At 45.0% G+C, this 14,705-nt stretch overlaps 1 protein-coding gene across 1 annotated transcript in view; it reads right to left on the minus strand.

Moving 5' to 3' along the window:
* The window catches only part of CACNA1I (calcium voltage-gated channel subunit alpha1 I), a 592,517-nt gene extending 579,918 nt beyond the window's left edge, over window positions 1-12,599 (minus strand). Inside the window, 1 exon segment of the mRNA XM_029587119.1 lies at window positions 12,450-12,599. Coding sequence (XP_029442979.1) covers window positions 12,450-12,568 — 119 coding nt within the window. The 5' untranslated portion in view covers window positions 12,569-12,599.
* Window positions 12,600-14,705: the final 2,106 nt, after the last annotated feature.

A 14,705-nucleotide genomic window follows, 5' to 3' on the forward strand; every position in this document is an offset into this window, starting at 1 on the left:
GGACTAGATTAACACAGAGTCCAGGTAAAAACAGAGAAAATAAACTGAATCTCTGTCCACAAAAACGTGGCACAATTCAAAACAGTCAGTTCACTGTGTATGTTGGTATTGCAAAAGGGCCTCAGATTCTCAGGTTTTATCTGTGGAGGGACACAGGCCAAATGGTGTCCCTTTATGAAAATCCTTTTGCCTACAAATTAAAAAAAAAAAACCCTCCTGAGGGATCTCCGATGGAAAAAAAAAAAAAAGACAGGCTGAAAAATGGTGCCAGCCAACTGAACCCAAGGGCACATAGCGACCATTTCTCCATTGATAGCTTTACACATCCGAGGCCCTTTTGCAATACCAACATACACAGACCTTTTCCGGTTCTTGTAAAACAGCACTGTTAAGCTCCACAGTAGCAAACATAATCACAATGAGCAGCCATGGAGTTTCCAAATCCTTTACTGGTAGTTGATAAATGACTAAAGATTCTTTATAGCACTTAGATTAAGTTTTAAATAAAGTCAATGAATAATGAGACAGAAGAAAGATTAATAAATTTATGACCTCATTCTTCTAAGCAAAGTCTTTGAATTTAATGAAACCAATTCCTTAACAATTGATTACCTTCTCTTTCTAGTTACTCAGATTTGAAAAAGGATTATTACCACTTTCACTGAAACGCTGAGAACATATACTGCAAAGAGTCAAGGACTTTCACACCACAGAGGCAACACCCACTGTAAAATGATTAGAATAAAGTCCCAGTTACTCACCAGAACATAAACCTCAATTTTCATATCTTTCCTGAAGTCTTCTTAAATATTTTAGATCTCCTTCTAACAGCACCGGTGGGCACTCTCCTCTCATGTGCAGCACACTTGAGTCAACAGCAAACACAGTTTTTAAATACCTTTAGCTCCTTTCTCCTCTTATGAAACCTCACTCTTCCAGCCCTTCCCTAGGCAAATGAAGCTTCTTCCCCTGTAGACTGGAAACTGATTCCCTGTTATCAAGGTCACTCAGTTCCAGGTGGAACAAAAAAAAAGACTGACTCAAAAGGAGGAAAAACAAACAAAAGACAGGAAGAGTGGAAAAAAATGTCCTCGCCTCAAACTGAGGCGGTAGTTACTGAAGAAAAACAATTCATGGCTGAAACTCCTCTGAATCAGGTCACAGACAGGTCTATCCCCTGAAGAGTTATAGAACACTGCCAGAATCTTCCCTTATCCCCTGATCTAACCTTACACAGTGATGATCCAATCCTCTGTGAAAGGGTACCAAGGCTCTCACAGCGAAATTCTCAGAAACTGGATCAACAAGATTAAAAAACACAGGAAAAATTCAGTCTGGAAAGCTGACATCCAAGGGCAAAACAGCAAAACCCTTCAACCAACAGTTAACACAATTTAACAGATGGAAGACAGAAAGCTCCTGCCCTTAGGAAATTTAACTAAAAATCCCACACCCTGGTGGTCAAAAAGGCTAAGGCTACATCATCTCAGTCTCTCTCATGGGAGAGCAAAATTCAACCCACTGTTTACTAAATCTCTCTGAATCTCCCCAGCTAGTTAGTACACTCCTGCTGGTAAGGAAACCAAAAGGTTCCTTACAGGATGTATTGCTTTATGTACTGAGTGTATCTAGGGCAATACAGAAAAGTTGTAGTATGGAGTCAGCATCAGAGTAAGTGTAGGGAACCTTTGGTTTCCCTCCTAATAGGAATGTACTAAATTGGTGCCAGTCTCAGGGCTGCCTGGAGCCATTTTTCAACTGCAGCTGGTGGGGCAGGAGCAACTTGGGATCGCTTTTACTCTTTTCTTCATCGGGGAGCTCATGGAAGGGGGACATTTTTAAAATTGTATTTATTGTGATATTGGCAAACCAACTGAACCAGAATAACATTAAGCAAACCAAATCCACACACACACAAAAAAAAAACCAACCTGAAACAAAAGATATAAATGTAAACTAAAATTTTTGTCCCATGCACATTCCCAAAAAGCAAGCCAGACTTTTCAGACGTAATAATGAGCTCTCGTTACCACTGAAGAAACAGACTGTTTAGTCACTGAATAATTCTCTAAAAAACTAGCATGATATACAGAAGCACGCCAGAAAGCCAACAAAATGTTAGTACCTTCTCAGAATCTATAAATAATATTGCGATGCCCTTCATATGTGCAACTAATCTGTTTTCCCAAACTGCCGTAAATGCAGTCCCTGAGTAAAAGCATGGGATATTGAGAATCTAAAGATGATACAATATTTTAAGTATATGCCTTTAGCCATTTACATTTTTTAATGTGGTAGAACAAACTCCATCATGGCCTACTGACCTTATTGCTTGAGGGGGAGCGGAAACTGTGCATGGGCATGCACGCACGCACTCAAACAAACAGAAGACAAGGGCCTCTCATTTTCAGCTGCTGGGGGGTTGAGCGCGGGCGGCCTACAGCACCTCTCCTTCTTCGGCCACCAGCAGGTTAGGCTCCACTGGCGGCTCTGCGACCTCTCTTGCTGCCACCGGCCCAATGCCCCCCAGGTGTACCGCCCCCTTCCATGTGCACCCATGTTATAAAATTGGGGGTCGGCGCGTGCAAGGGGGTGCACAACTGTGCACCTTGCGCGCGCCGAGCCGTGCTGCCTTTCCCCCGTTCCCCCTAACCTAAGTTTCCCACCCCTTCTCCTAAGCTTTCGCCCCCCCCCAGACCTACTCTAACCCCCCCAAATTCTTATCATACCTTTTGCGCCTGCGCCGGCAGCCTGCCAGTATGCAGTCCTCCAACACAGCGGCAAATGGCCGCTGTGTTGGAGGCCTCTGGCCCCGCCATCACCCCGCCCCTTTAGTAAAGCCCCGGGACTTACACGCATCCCTGGGCTTTACGCGCGTCGCCGGGCCTTTTGAAAATAGGCCCGGCGCGCGTAAGGCGATTTACGGGCGTAGAGCTTTTAAAATCCGGCCCAATATACATGCTCCAGGCCGTGTATATTGAGTATGTATATTGTGCCAGTCAATTAGCTGCTGCAGAAATAAAATGGATGCTCATATTGAGTGTCCGTTTTCCTAACCCGCACACAGCCACAACTCCCTGGCACCCAAAGCCAAGAATGAGCTAGGGACGCACAGTTTCCTCTAGCACCTCATTTTAATGCAGCAGTTCATTAGCATGTTTCAATGTGCGCCCAGGAGAGGTGGATGGGCGCATGTTAGGAAAAAACGGGCATTCAATATGAGCATCCATTTTATTCCGCAGCAGCTGACAGTGATACAAACTTTAAAAACTGACACCCCCTCCCTCCCGAACCCATGGCTGGTGCAAGGGTATTAGGTCCCCTAGGCAAACCTTATAGCCTTGCACAACGCCCCTCCATCTCTCAACCTCTCCCCTTGGCCTGCTCCACACACACAGTAGGAGTTATACATTTATAACTTTTTACATGAAAAATATCAAAGTACAGTATTCTGAGATAAAAAATATCACTTACATTATAGATGCACTGCTGTGATGCCACCCTAAATTCCTGCAAAAACACACTTGGAACCCATATGGTATTAGGCCTATTGTAACATGTGTTGTGTGTATGCTTATGCAGAACATAAACAAACTCTTCCCACATACAGAAAAGAGCAACCATAAAGTAGAAATATAAGCATGAGAAAACCTGCAAATCACAAGAAGCCAGGAGTCTATGCAGTACAACAATAAAAAACAAGAACCATTACCATTCTTCAAACATCAAACAAAATCAAGAAATAAAATACATTATCATAATAGTAAAAACATACTAATAATAATATTTCAAAAACAGATGACAAAAGATCAAATAACTAAAAACTCATATACAATTTTTTTAAATGTCCCAAACACTAATAAAATATTTAAAAAACAGCAGACATTAAATAACACCCGAAAAATAAAACTGAAAATGATTTAAAAAAAAATCACACTTGCAAACCTTTGATTTCCAGTAACCCTGAGTCTGGATTAGTGGGCATGGGATGCACAAACGTTCTCCTCTCTTACACACACAGACACAGGCTCATACACCCATATGCTCCTCTCAGACAAATCCCCAGGTGTCTTCAGCTCCAGTTTAGTTGGGATCTGCCAGCAGCCCCAGGCCCTCCTCTTCTTGTAGGTTGGAATCCACCTGCAATACCATTCTCTCACACACACACACACACACACACCTCAGACAAGCTCCCATTCACACCCAAAAAATGTTCAACGCATACCTCCACTAGGAAGAGGATGGGCATTTGGATTGCTGCATCACTGGAGGTGATGTATAACTCTATCTATAGTTCTGTGAATTTGAATACCTCCCAAAGTTACTAACATCTCAAGAAAGAGATCTAGGTGTCATAGTGGATAACACATTGAAATCCTCGATTCAGTGTGCTGCGGCAGTCAAAAAAGCAAACAGAACATTGGGAATTATTAGAAAGGGAATGGTGAATAAAACGGGAAATGTCATAATGCCTCTGTATCGCTCCATGGTGAGACGGCACCTTGAATACTGTGTACAATTCTGGTCGCCACATCTCAAAAAAGATATAATTGCAATGGAGAAGGTACGGAGAAGGGCGACCAAAATGATAAAGGGAATGGAACAACTCCCCTATGAGGAAAGACTAAAGAGGTTAGGACTTTTTAGCTTGGAGAAGAGACGGCTGAGGGGGGATATGATAGAGGTGTTTAAAATCATGAGAGGTCTAGAAAGGGTAGATGTGAGTCGGTTATTTACTCTTTCGGATAGTAGAAAGACTAGGGGGCACTCCATGAAGTTAGCATGGGGCAAATTTAAAACTAATCGGAGAAAGTTCTTTTTTACTCAACGCACAATTAAACTCTGGAATTTGTTGCCAGAGGATATGGTTAGTGCAGTTAGTATAGCTGTGTTTAAAAAAGGATTTGATAAGTTCTTGGAGGAGAAGTCCATTACCTGCTATTAAGTTCACTATGGGGCGGATTTTCAGAGCCCTGCTCGCGTAAATCCGCCCGGTTTTGGGCGGATTTACGCGAGCAGGGCCCTGCGCGCCGGGAAGCCTATTTTACATAGGCCTACCGGCGCGCGCAGAGCCCCGGGACTCGCGTAAGTCCCGGGGTTTTCGGAGGGGGCGTGTCGGGGGGCGTGTCGGGGGCGGGCCCGAACCGCGCAGCGTTTTCGGGGCGTGTCGGGAGCGTTCCGGGGGCGTGGCTACGGCCCGGGGCGGCCCGGGGGCGTGGCCGCGCCCTCCGGACCCGCCCCCAGGTCGCGTCCCGGCGGGCAGGAGGCCCGCTGACGCGCGGGGATTTACGCCTCCTGGAGCGCAAACAAAAGTAGGCTATTCGCGCTCGTTTTAAAATCCGCCCCTTAGAGAATAGCTACTGCCAAGTTTTTGGGTACTTGCAAGGTTCTTATGGCCTGGATTGGCCACTGTTGGAAACAGGATGCTGGGCGTGATGGACCCTTGGTCTGACCCAGCATGGCAATTTCTTATGTTCTTATGTTCTTAAGTGCTTCCTCCAGCTGCCCTTTCCGTGCACCTCCACTTCCCCAAAGCCAATCACATTCACCTTTCCTAGTGATATTTACATTTCCCAATGAGAGTCCTTCAAGAATTCAGAGCCAGGGTGCCCCGTTTTTATGGATCCTTGTATAGAGTAAATGAAAAATGTACTTTTCCCAGACTTTTTGAAAAGTATTTGTTATGAATGCTTATTAGGGATGTGCGTAGCCAAAATTTGCAGTTCAGTTTGTTATATTTGTTTTTGGCCAAATTTTGTTTCAGGTTTTTTTGGGGGGGGTTTGTCCTTATTCATTTTGGAATATAGTGCACGCTATTTTCTGAAATGAATAAAAATTAAAATTATGGGGGTTTTCCGGCCATTAGCAATTTGTTCTGGATTTAACAAAATGAACCGAAAATGGCCCATTTCAGTTTGGGAAATCCATTTGTTTAAAATGAATGCAGATCCCAAATGCTTATGAAAGACACGCGTATGGTCAATATTCAAAGTTGAAGCTTTGACAACTGGTGATACCGGTCACAAGTTTAATATTTATTTATTTATTTATTTATTTTTATGTACCGACATTTGTTTAGTAACCTCACATCGGTTCACAATTAACAGAAACATTGCAGCTGTGCTTTACAATAAACTTGTTAACTGGGGGGGGGAGGGGAGAGAAAGGAAAATTAGGTTCTTACCTTTGCTAATTTTCGTTCCCGTAGTACCATGGATCAGTCCAGACGCCCGCCCACAGTTTTTCTGGGAGTCCGCTTGTGTTCCATATTCTTCCATTACAGTTTGTATTTGCAACAGATGCCACAGTTTCAAGGTTAAGTTTGTCATTTTCTCGTGTTTTACTGTACACTCTTTGGTGTCCTACTTGTTATTTCTGGTTTTACCTGTTCTCAAGGAGGTCTCTACTTGATCTGGTCACTTGGTTTAAGATGTAAAAAAAAAAATTTTTGAAAATCTATTGGGGGCAGTGTTGAAAGTGATTAATTCCTTACTTCTGCTTTGATATCACATATACTGAGGGATCGCAGGTGGCACACCAGTATATCTAGGGGGTGCTTTCAGTTTTCTCTCTGACTCCATCGGGGGGAGGGTGACCGGCCCACCGGTAAGCTCTCCCCCAGCCTCAAGGACACTCTAATCCGGGAATTGAAGAGGGCACTGCCCTCTGTGCCTGCCCCACACTAAGCTCCAACCGCGCTGCGCCAAGACAACCAACAGCACAGACAGACAGAAGATAGAAGGGAAGAAACCAATTGATCTTGTCCCTTTTTTTTTTTTTCCCAGTACCGATAAACTAACCAGGCCAGGACCGCAGGTTATGCCTCTCAATCTGCTGGAGTCAGAGAATATACTGAGGGATCGCAGGTGGCACACCGGTATATCTAGGGGGTGCTTTCAGTTTTCTCTCTGACTCCATCTGCTGGAGGGGAGGCATAACCCAGCTGTCTGGACTGATCCTGGTACGTACAGGGAACAGTGGAACAATGAAAGGGAAAAATAATATAGTGGTAAAAAGCAAATTGCTATCTCACTGAATTTATAAGTCTATAAATAAATAGAATGAATTTTATAAAACACAATTGGAAAAGAGAAAAGCTGGGTATGAGAGAAAGAAATGGGATAGAAGTCTTATATACAATTGATATACGATCGGTATACAATCGATATGATCTGCTTACTCAACCCCTTTAAGGGTGTATGCGTTCCTGAGATCAAATAAAATGCAGGTGCCTTCCTTCTGCTGCTTACAGATCTCATTTTATTTTCCAGCTGGGATTCTGGACCAATTTTTAGCATGGGAGCATGGAAAACACCTTTTTTTCTTTCACCCATATTCAAGAGAAGCTTGCACTCTCACCCTACACATAGGCTTTCCATTCTATCCTAATTCTTCCTTTACAACAAATTCAGTGAATGTATTCAAACAGGACATGTCTGAGGCATGGGCATCAACATGACCAGCTGATTCACATGGAAAAATGTCCTTGAGCTGAACACAAAGAAAACCCATTATTCAATTTAGGGTCACAAACAAATTTTATTTTGTAAGTTTACCCATATCTTCCAGCGAGAGTTACCCAAGATGCAGCTCACCAATTCTGCAGTAACGCAGGGCATCCGAGCGCCCTAAGCATACTAAAAGTAAGGAATGTCTTTCTAATGCCACTTGAGGCACAGAAGCATTTACATCATTAGGAAACATGAGGCATGAAATCACATACTGTTAATTAACAGAGAAATCAGCGGTAATGGAACTGCTCCTTGATGGGCGGCATCACACCCTGGGGGAAGTGGTGGCCTAGTAGTTTTAGCAATAACTGGGAGTTAAGACATCGGAGTCCGAACCCTCGCTCTGCCGCCTGACTCTTTGTGCGCCTCCGAGCCAGTCAGTTTTACCTCCCTGTGCTTCAGTCTCCACAGCTGTAATTAGATAACATTAATGCACAGACACTGCCCGCTGTGCAGTGTGTATTTAACACAGAGACCAGCTGTCCTGACATCTACCCCAGAGGTGGCTGTGCATCTGTTCTCGGTGTACCGTGATTGGAAAGTGGGCAGGGAAAAAATACAGGAAAGACAAAAATAGAGAATTCACTCCCTGCAGCCACTGTAGTGTCAGTTAGTAGGCCTATTTTTATTTATTTATTCTCATTCAATTTGATTTGCACCTTTTTTTTTTAAAGCAACTCAAAGCAGTTTCGAAACTATAATAACAAGTCCAATAAAATATTACGTCATTACACTGCTAAGGATATTTCCCAGTTTCCAACCACAAAGCATGATGGCTTGTAAGATCTCTCTCCTTATGTAAAACCATCTTCTTCGCCTTCCTCATTTGTACTCCACCATCTTGGGGAGATGAGCACGTGAGAACCCCACTTACTTGCCCTCCAGAACCCTACCCTTCTCTTATATCTAACCACAAGGCTTTCTAATAATCAAAACAGCCACCAATACTAGCATGGCTATTGCCCGAACACCTGGCCTCCTAGGTCCCCCTGCATAGTTTGCCAGACAGACCTGGCTACTGTATGTGAGCGCCTGTAAAACCAGCAGTGATAATAGAAGGGGAACAACCTTTCACCCAGAGGAGCCTAACCTTAAGTAGTAAAATGTATTGGGACAGAGATGATGGCTTATGAATAAGACTACAGGCCCCAGCAGCAACAGTTAACACGGCTAAAAATAATAATAATAATAATATTAATCAAGAAAGCTAATATTTTCAATGTATAAACTCTAGACAGTACTGTTGCTTTAAGTACAGGTGACAGGCAGAAATCATAGATAAGACCCCAGTCAGGCTCTGCTGAATATTCAACCCTATGAAGCCAATAACAAGAAAACTAGTAGAGCTTTGTAAAAATGAGTTTGCATTAATTAAGAACATCTTTTCTTTCTGCCTAGCCAACAGATTCCCCAGTTACCAGGAAACTGGATGAAATGGCCACTGCTAATGAGTGAATTTATTATCTCAGAAGCTACATCTCTCTGCAGTTAGCTTGTTCCTTTTTTCTCCATCTATAGTTCGATTGTGCTGGCTCTCTTGTTCCTACAGTTATCTGCCTTTCTGTCCATCTCCCTCTCTCCTTCCATCCCTCATTCTCTCTGTAGCTCTAGTTTTCTTAATTTTCCCTCTCGTTATCAATGTTTGCACTCCTTATTTAATTGCTATCATACATTCAATCAGTCCTGGGAAAAAAAAAAAAAAGATTCTTCCTGCCCCTTTGTCAAGAGCAACGAGAAAAGCGCCTGGGGGTGGGAGGGGTCAGAGTGAAATGTGTTCCAGAGGAATTAGCAGCTGCTGTGTGACAGCGAGAAAAGATGATAGGACCTCAAAGCCACATGGTGGGTTGCTGTCCTGGCTATAGGGTTGCCAACTGGCTCCAGATTTTCATGACAAGATGATCCAGCCCTGGTTTTACCCCATTGCATGCTGGGACTTAATCTGATTTCTCAATTGCATTGTCTAAGAAAAGCAAGACTGTCTGCAAGAGTGTAAAAACCAGGACTGGATCAGTCTGTCCTGAAATTCTGGAGCTAGTTAGACATGCTGCTTACACCTCTCAGTCTAGTTTCAGGTAAAGGAAAGCAGGCTGAGGGTGGGTAGGAGATTCGGAGATAGCAGGTGCCTCCAAACCATAAATATTATGGATCGACTGATGTTACTGAAGCTTTTTGTTAGAATTTCTGGGAGAAGGATTTTCCCTCTTATCAACTCTCAATTCTACCAAATTCTTGCCCCCAAAAAATCAATTATGTAATGTCTGATATATTTAGACAGGGAAGTTTTCCCTCCATCTGCAAAAAAACGGTATTTGCACCAGTTCAGGGGGATATTAGGATCTTATGTGAGTATTCCTTGTGCACTTCTGAATTTTTCAGACTGAAGTCTCTGTGCTTATCCTTAATGTACATGTAAGTGAATAGGTCCTTTCTGATCCCAACGCTCAGTGCCATTCATGGAAATAAAGTAGGATTGATAGATTTCTTGGCTCCTGCAGTGCCAGTTTTCCTTGCCAGGGGGTACTGTGGGGTATGATATAGAAACACTAGGAGACCGATGTAAAGGCATGGGCGGCCAGAGGTGTGACCAGGAGGCCAAGAACAGGCAGTATCTCGCCTTAGGTAGGTTCCAGCAGGCCCAGAGGCAGGCATCTTTAAGCCTGTGATGATTACCAGGCCCTTGGGTGCTAGTGGCTAACAGGACTTGAACAGAAAGGACAGGAAACTGGAAAGCACACAACTAAGGCGATGTAAGGCCCAACCTGGAGACACAAATACATCTATAGAAGCCAGGGCCGGTGCTAGGCCTTTTGCTGCCGTGTGCGAGCAATGATTGTGATGCCGCCGCCGCCACCGCCACCACTCCACCCGGTGCGATTTATTGTGTTGCCTCATCCCCCTGCCCGATTCTGTTTTTCTAGTTCTTAACTTTAAATGTTTTTCCAATAACCAAACATACAATAGAAACAAAAATAATAAAAAGATCATTACTTTTTTTTTTTTTTTAGAAAGTTCTGTTTTGTTAGAAAAAAACTTAAAAAATGAAACAGCAATAGCCTAGTACATAATGTGACCTGTTACATACCATGCGGTAAGATATAACAGACATTACTACTGGAAAACTCCAGAATGCGTCCACCCTCCCCTCCCCCCTCCAAACAACCCCCAACTCCACCTCTCTCCCTTCCCTTGCTTACATAAAATCATGAGTGGGATGGAACAGGTAAGCAAGGAATGGTCATTTACCCTTTCAAATAGAACTAAGACTCGGGGAAACTCCATGAACCTTCAATACAAATTGGAAAAAGCAGAAATGCACGTATTAATAAGAGCATTAACAATAAATATGAGTGATTAAGATCATAAGCCAACATATTGTACCCTGGCTTCTTGTCAATGCATGTGCAAGACAGACCCAATATAAATCCTGCACCTGGGGTTCTGTAGATAGATACACAGACCCCCTCCTCCCCTCCTCCCCCTCTCTACACCTCCAGCAAGGGGGCGGTGCAGGATATTTCCCCATACACCTCACCCTACATAGGAAGCATGCAGATTCTGGTGTCGTCTAAGGAACAGTAACTACCACTACATTGTGAAATAATACAAAATCCTGCCAAAAGAAGAAAACCAAACACTCAGGACGACATAGGTAGCAAACCTCAAACCTGCCATACCATAGCAATACTAACTTTCAGAATTCACACAGAAACAACTCTACCTATGAAAGGACAGCACTGCAAAGATTGCACCAGATTGTATAACAAAAAATGCACCTCCTGTTGGGAAAACAGAATGAAAGAGACAGCTACAGACCCCTATGCACTAGCAGAATACTTCAGCTTGCCTCGATCATGCCAAATACAGAATAGTTGACCACAAATTAAAAATTACCTCCTCTCATCCAGAAGGCCAGCCTCCAGCACATTCAGTGGGATCTATTCATTTAGTGTTGGATTTTAAAAGGCCTGCGCTCATAAATCCCAGGACTTACGCACGTGACCGGGCCTTGCGTGCGCCGCAAATTTTCAAAGGGGCCCAGCCACGCGCATAAACCCCGAACACGCACAAGTGCCGGGCGTCTTCAAAGGGGCGGGCCGGGACACCAGCATGTTTTATAACATACACGCGCATGTTATAAAATCAGCACATCCACGTGCGTGCGTATTGGTGAAAACCTACCCCTTAATGTTTAGGAACTTGCGACTTGGATTGGCCACTGTTGGAAACAGGATGCCGGGCTTGATGGACCCTTGGTCTGCCCCAGTATGGCATTTTCTTATGTTCTTATGTTCACTATTTTAAAATCAAAGCACAATACAATTATTCCCTTTGAGTAATAATTCGTTTTTTTGTATTACATTTGAACTACTACTCAAAGATGCAGAATTCCCCCATGAAGTACTGTAAAATTACATCAGGCTACAAACCAGGGCCGGATTTAGGCACAGGCAACACTGGCACCAAATTCTAAAGACAACCACGAACTGGGACTCCTCCCTGCTGCTGTCTGACTTCTGGGGGCAAAATTTCCCTGCTTACACCCCACAACCCAGCTCACTCTTCCTCCCCTGCCTCAACTCCCAGCTCTCTCACCCCCATTCCTAGGCTCAATGCCCAATTTGTTACCTGCCCTGTGCACCTTCCCTCCGCTCAATGCCCTGCCCAGTTTGTTCCCTGTCCCCTTCCTCCGCTCCATGCCCTGCCCAGTTTGTTCCCTGTAACCTCCCTGCGCTCAGTACCCTAACCAGTTCACTCCCTGCCCTGCACCCCCTCGCTCTGCTCGATCCCATGCCCTGTGCCTCCTCCATCCCTTAGCACAATGCCCTGCCCAGTTTGCTCCCTGTCCCAAGCTTCCTCCCTCTCCTAACTCAATGGTCTGCTCAGATTTCTCCCTGCCCCTTCCTCCCTCAGCTTAATACCCAGTTTGCTTTAGGTTACCTTTTCCTGCTCCCGGCAGGCTGACACAGCCCCGAGTCCTCCTTCCCTCTCTTCTGCCCAAAGCAAAGCTGCTGCTCTGCCACCTTCCTCCTCTTTGCTGGGATGACCTGCAGCCTCATGCAAGCTGACACAGGACACCCAGTGCAGCTGTCTTCCTCCCCGCCTCCAAGCTTTCTGCTGCTCCTCCTGCTCTGCTTCTGATCGGCCTCCGCGCAGATTACTCCTGCCTCCCGCCCTCTCCTCTGCTGGTGCAGCCCCTACCAATTTCAGGCTTCAGCCATTGGCTGTCTATAAGATCACTGGGGGTCAGGTGCCAGTGCAGAACGGGATGGAGCTGGGGTTTTTTTTTTTGTTTTTTTTAAGTCTGCTGTGTCTGGATTGGTCCTGCACCTCCGTTTCTCTCTCTCACACACTGCTAGAGCCTTTTCCTTAAGTCGCAGATCAGATAAGAATTTTTTTTTTTTTAAGATCACGGCTGTGCCACCAGGACGCGTGTCCCTCCTCACCCCAAATCAATTTTAGACTGCATGCACCATCCACGACCTCAACTGCCTCTCTGCTCCCGGCTGCTTGTAGCGCCTGGAGTCGCCAGCTGAGTGTCCGCCGTGCCTGCGGCAATTGCACGGCATGTACACCCTCGCACGCCGGGCCCGAAAGAAGCAAGGAAGGACCACTGAAAACACCATGAGGTCAACATTCAAAAGCCATTTAGGCAGATAACAAAATTATCCATCTATATGGCAAGGTTTTATATATTCAGCCCCTTAACCTTATTAAAATACCCCTTATTAAAAAGAGGTGCTCCAGAGAGGCGTTAAGTTATCTGGTTAACTTAGCTGATTTTAAAGTATAACCGGGTACGTTAGCCAGATAACTTTAGACCTGGCTTCAGAGCAGGCCTAAAGTTATCTGGCCTTGTGGAGCTGGATAACTCGCTACTTATCTGGATATCTTCAAAAATGTCCAAGTCAGTTTTCTAAATGAAAAAAAATAAAGATATAAAAGGGCCTGATCCCCTCCTTCCTCCATAAACTTTCATATGGCCCATCGGGCCGTGCATCCCCCCCCTCCCCCCCTCAGTCCCTATATACTCTGCAGCCTCCCCCTGCCCCCCTTTGATACCTTTACCAGGAGCGAAGTACATATTTTCCCAGCTCCTGGCACCCTAGTAATGCTATGTCATAGGCTACACGCTTCCAGCTTATGCTTCCAGCACAACCTCTGACAGAGCAGCGCCGGGAGCAGGGAAATGTTTTTGCCCCCAATCTGGGGGTCAGGGGGGAGAGGAAGGGCAGCATATAGGGATTGCAGATAGATGGGTTGTCAGGGGGGAGGCAGCTAGATTTGTATTTTTGAAAAGATAAGGGGAAGGGGAAGGGGAAGGGGGGGGGGCAGAACTGCACACCCAGGGACCTTTGTTGAACCTTTGGGGGGGGGTGAGGAATGCACCATCCGACGGGGCCATATGAAATTTTGTGCTAGAAGGAGGGGATTGAGCCAGATAACTCTAAGCAAGTAGATTCAACTGTAGATATACAGGACAAATTATCCGGGTAACTTTAGCCAAACAACTTGCTAACAAACCGGCGTTCTGAATACCTCTATGGCGCCCTCAGAAATGGTGTGAGCCCACTGCAGGAATACTGGAAGCGCAAGGCACATGCTGGAGTAGCAAATATCACCAGAGAAAAATCAGAAAACATAAAGGCACAGGCTGAGGCAACAAAGGAACAAGCAGGAAGACTGGAATCAAGCAGGACTCCCGCATCGGACCAAGATCTGGCAACCTGTAAACTGGAGGCCTGGAAATATAAAACAGATGGCTGCAAGCAGGAAGACTGCACCATAGAGCCAGGAGGACTAACCAGCTAGTCCACTGAGAGCATCTGCTGGCAGGAGGCAAGAACTGCCTACCAAGGCCTGACAGTCGATATTCATAGGGGTTTGTTCAGGTAGCTTTCTGACCCTGAATTTTAAATTTCCCACCTCACCGAGTAGATACATTTTATCTGGGTAAAAGAAGCGGCGGCGGGGGGGAGTATTCCAGGGGCATGGCTAAAACCTATTCAAGTAGTGCATATATTTTGCTTTACCTGGATAAATGTAGCCAGATAAGGCTGGTCAGGGAAACCACCAGGTGATATTAAGTGGTTAGTATTCAGTGACAACCTTATCTGGCTGAGTGCAGCTGAATATCTGCATATAATTACCCGGGTAACTTTACTGCATGGTGGCCCGCCGAATACGGACCTCTGC

The sequence above is a fragment of the Rhinatrema bivittatum genome, chromosome 2 (assembly GCF_901001135.1).
Source record: "Rhinatrema bivittatum chromosome 2, aRhiBiv1.1, whole genome shotgun sequence".
Taxonomy (NCBI): domain Eukaryota; kingdom Metazoa; phylum Chordata; class Amphibia; order Gymnophiona; family Rhinatrematidae; genus Rhinatrema; species Rhinatrema bivittatum.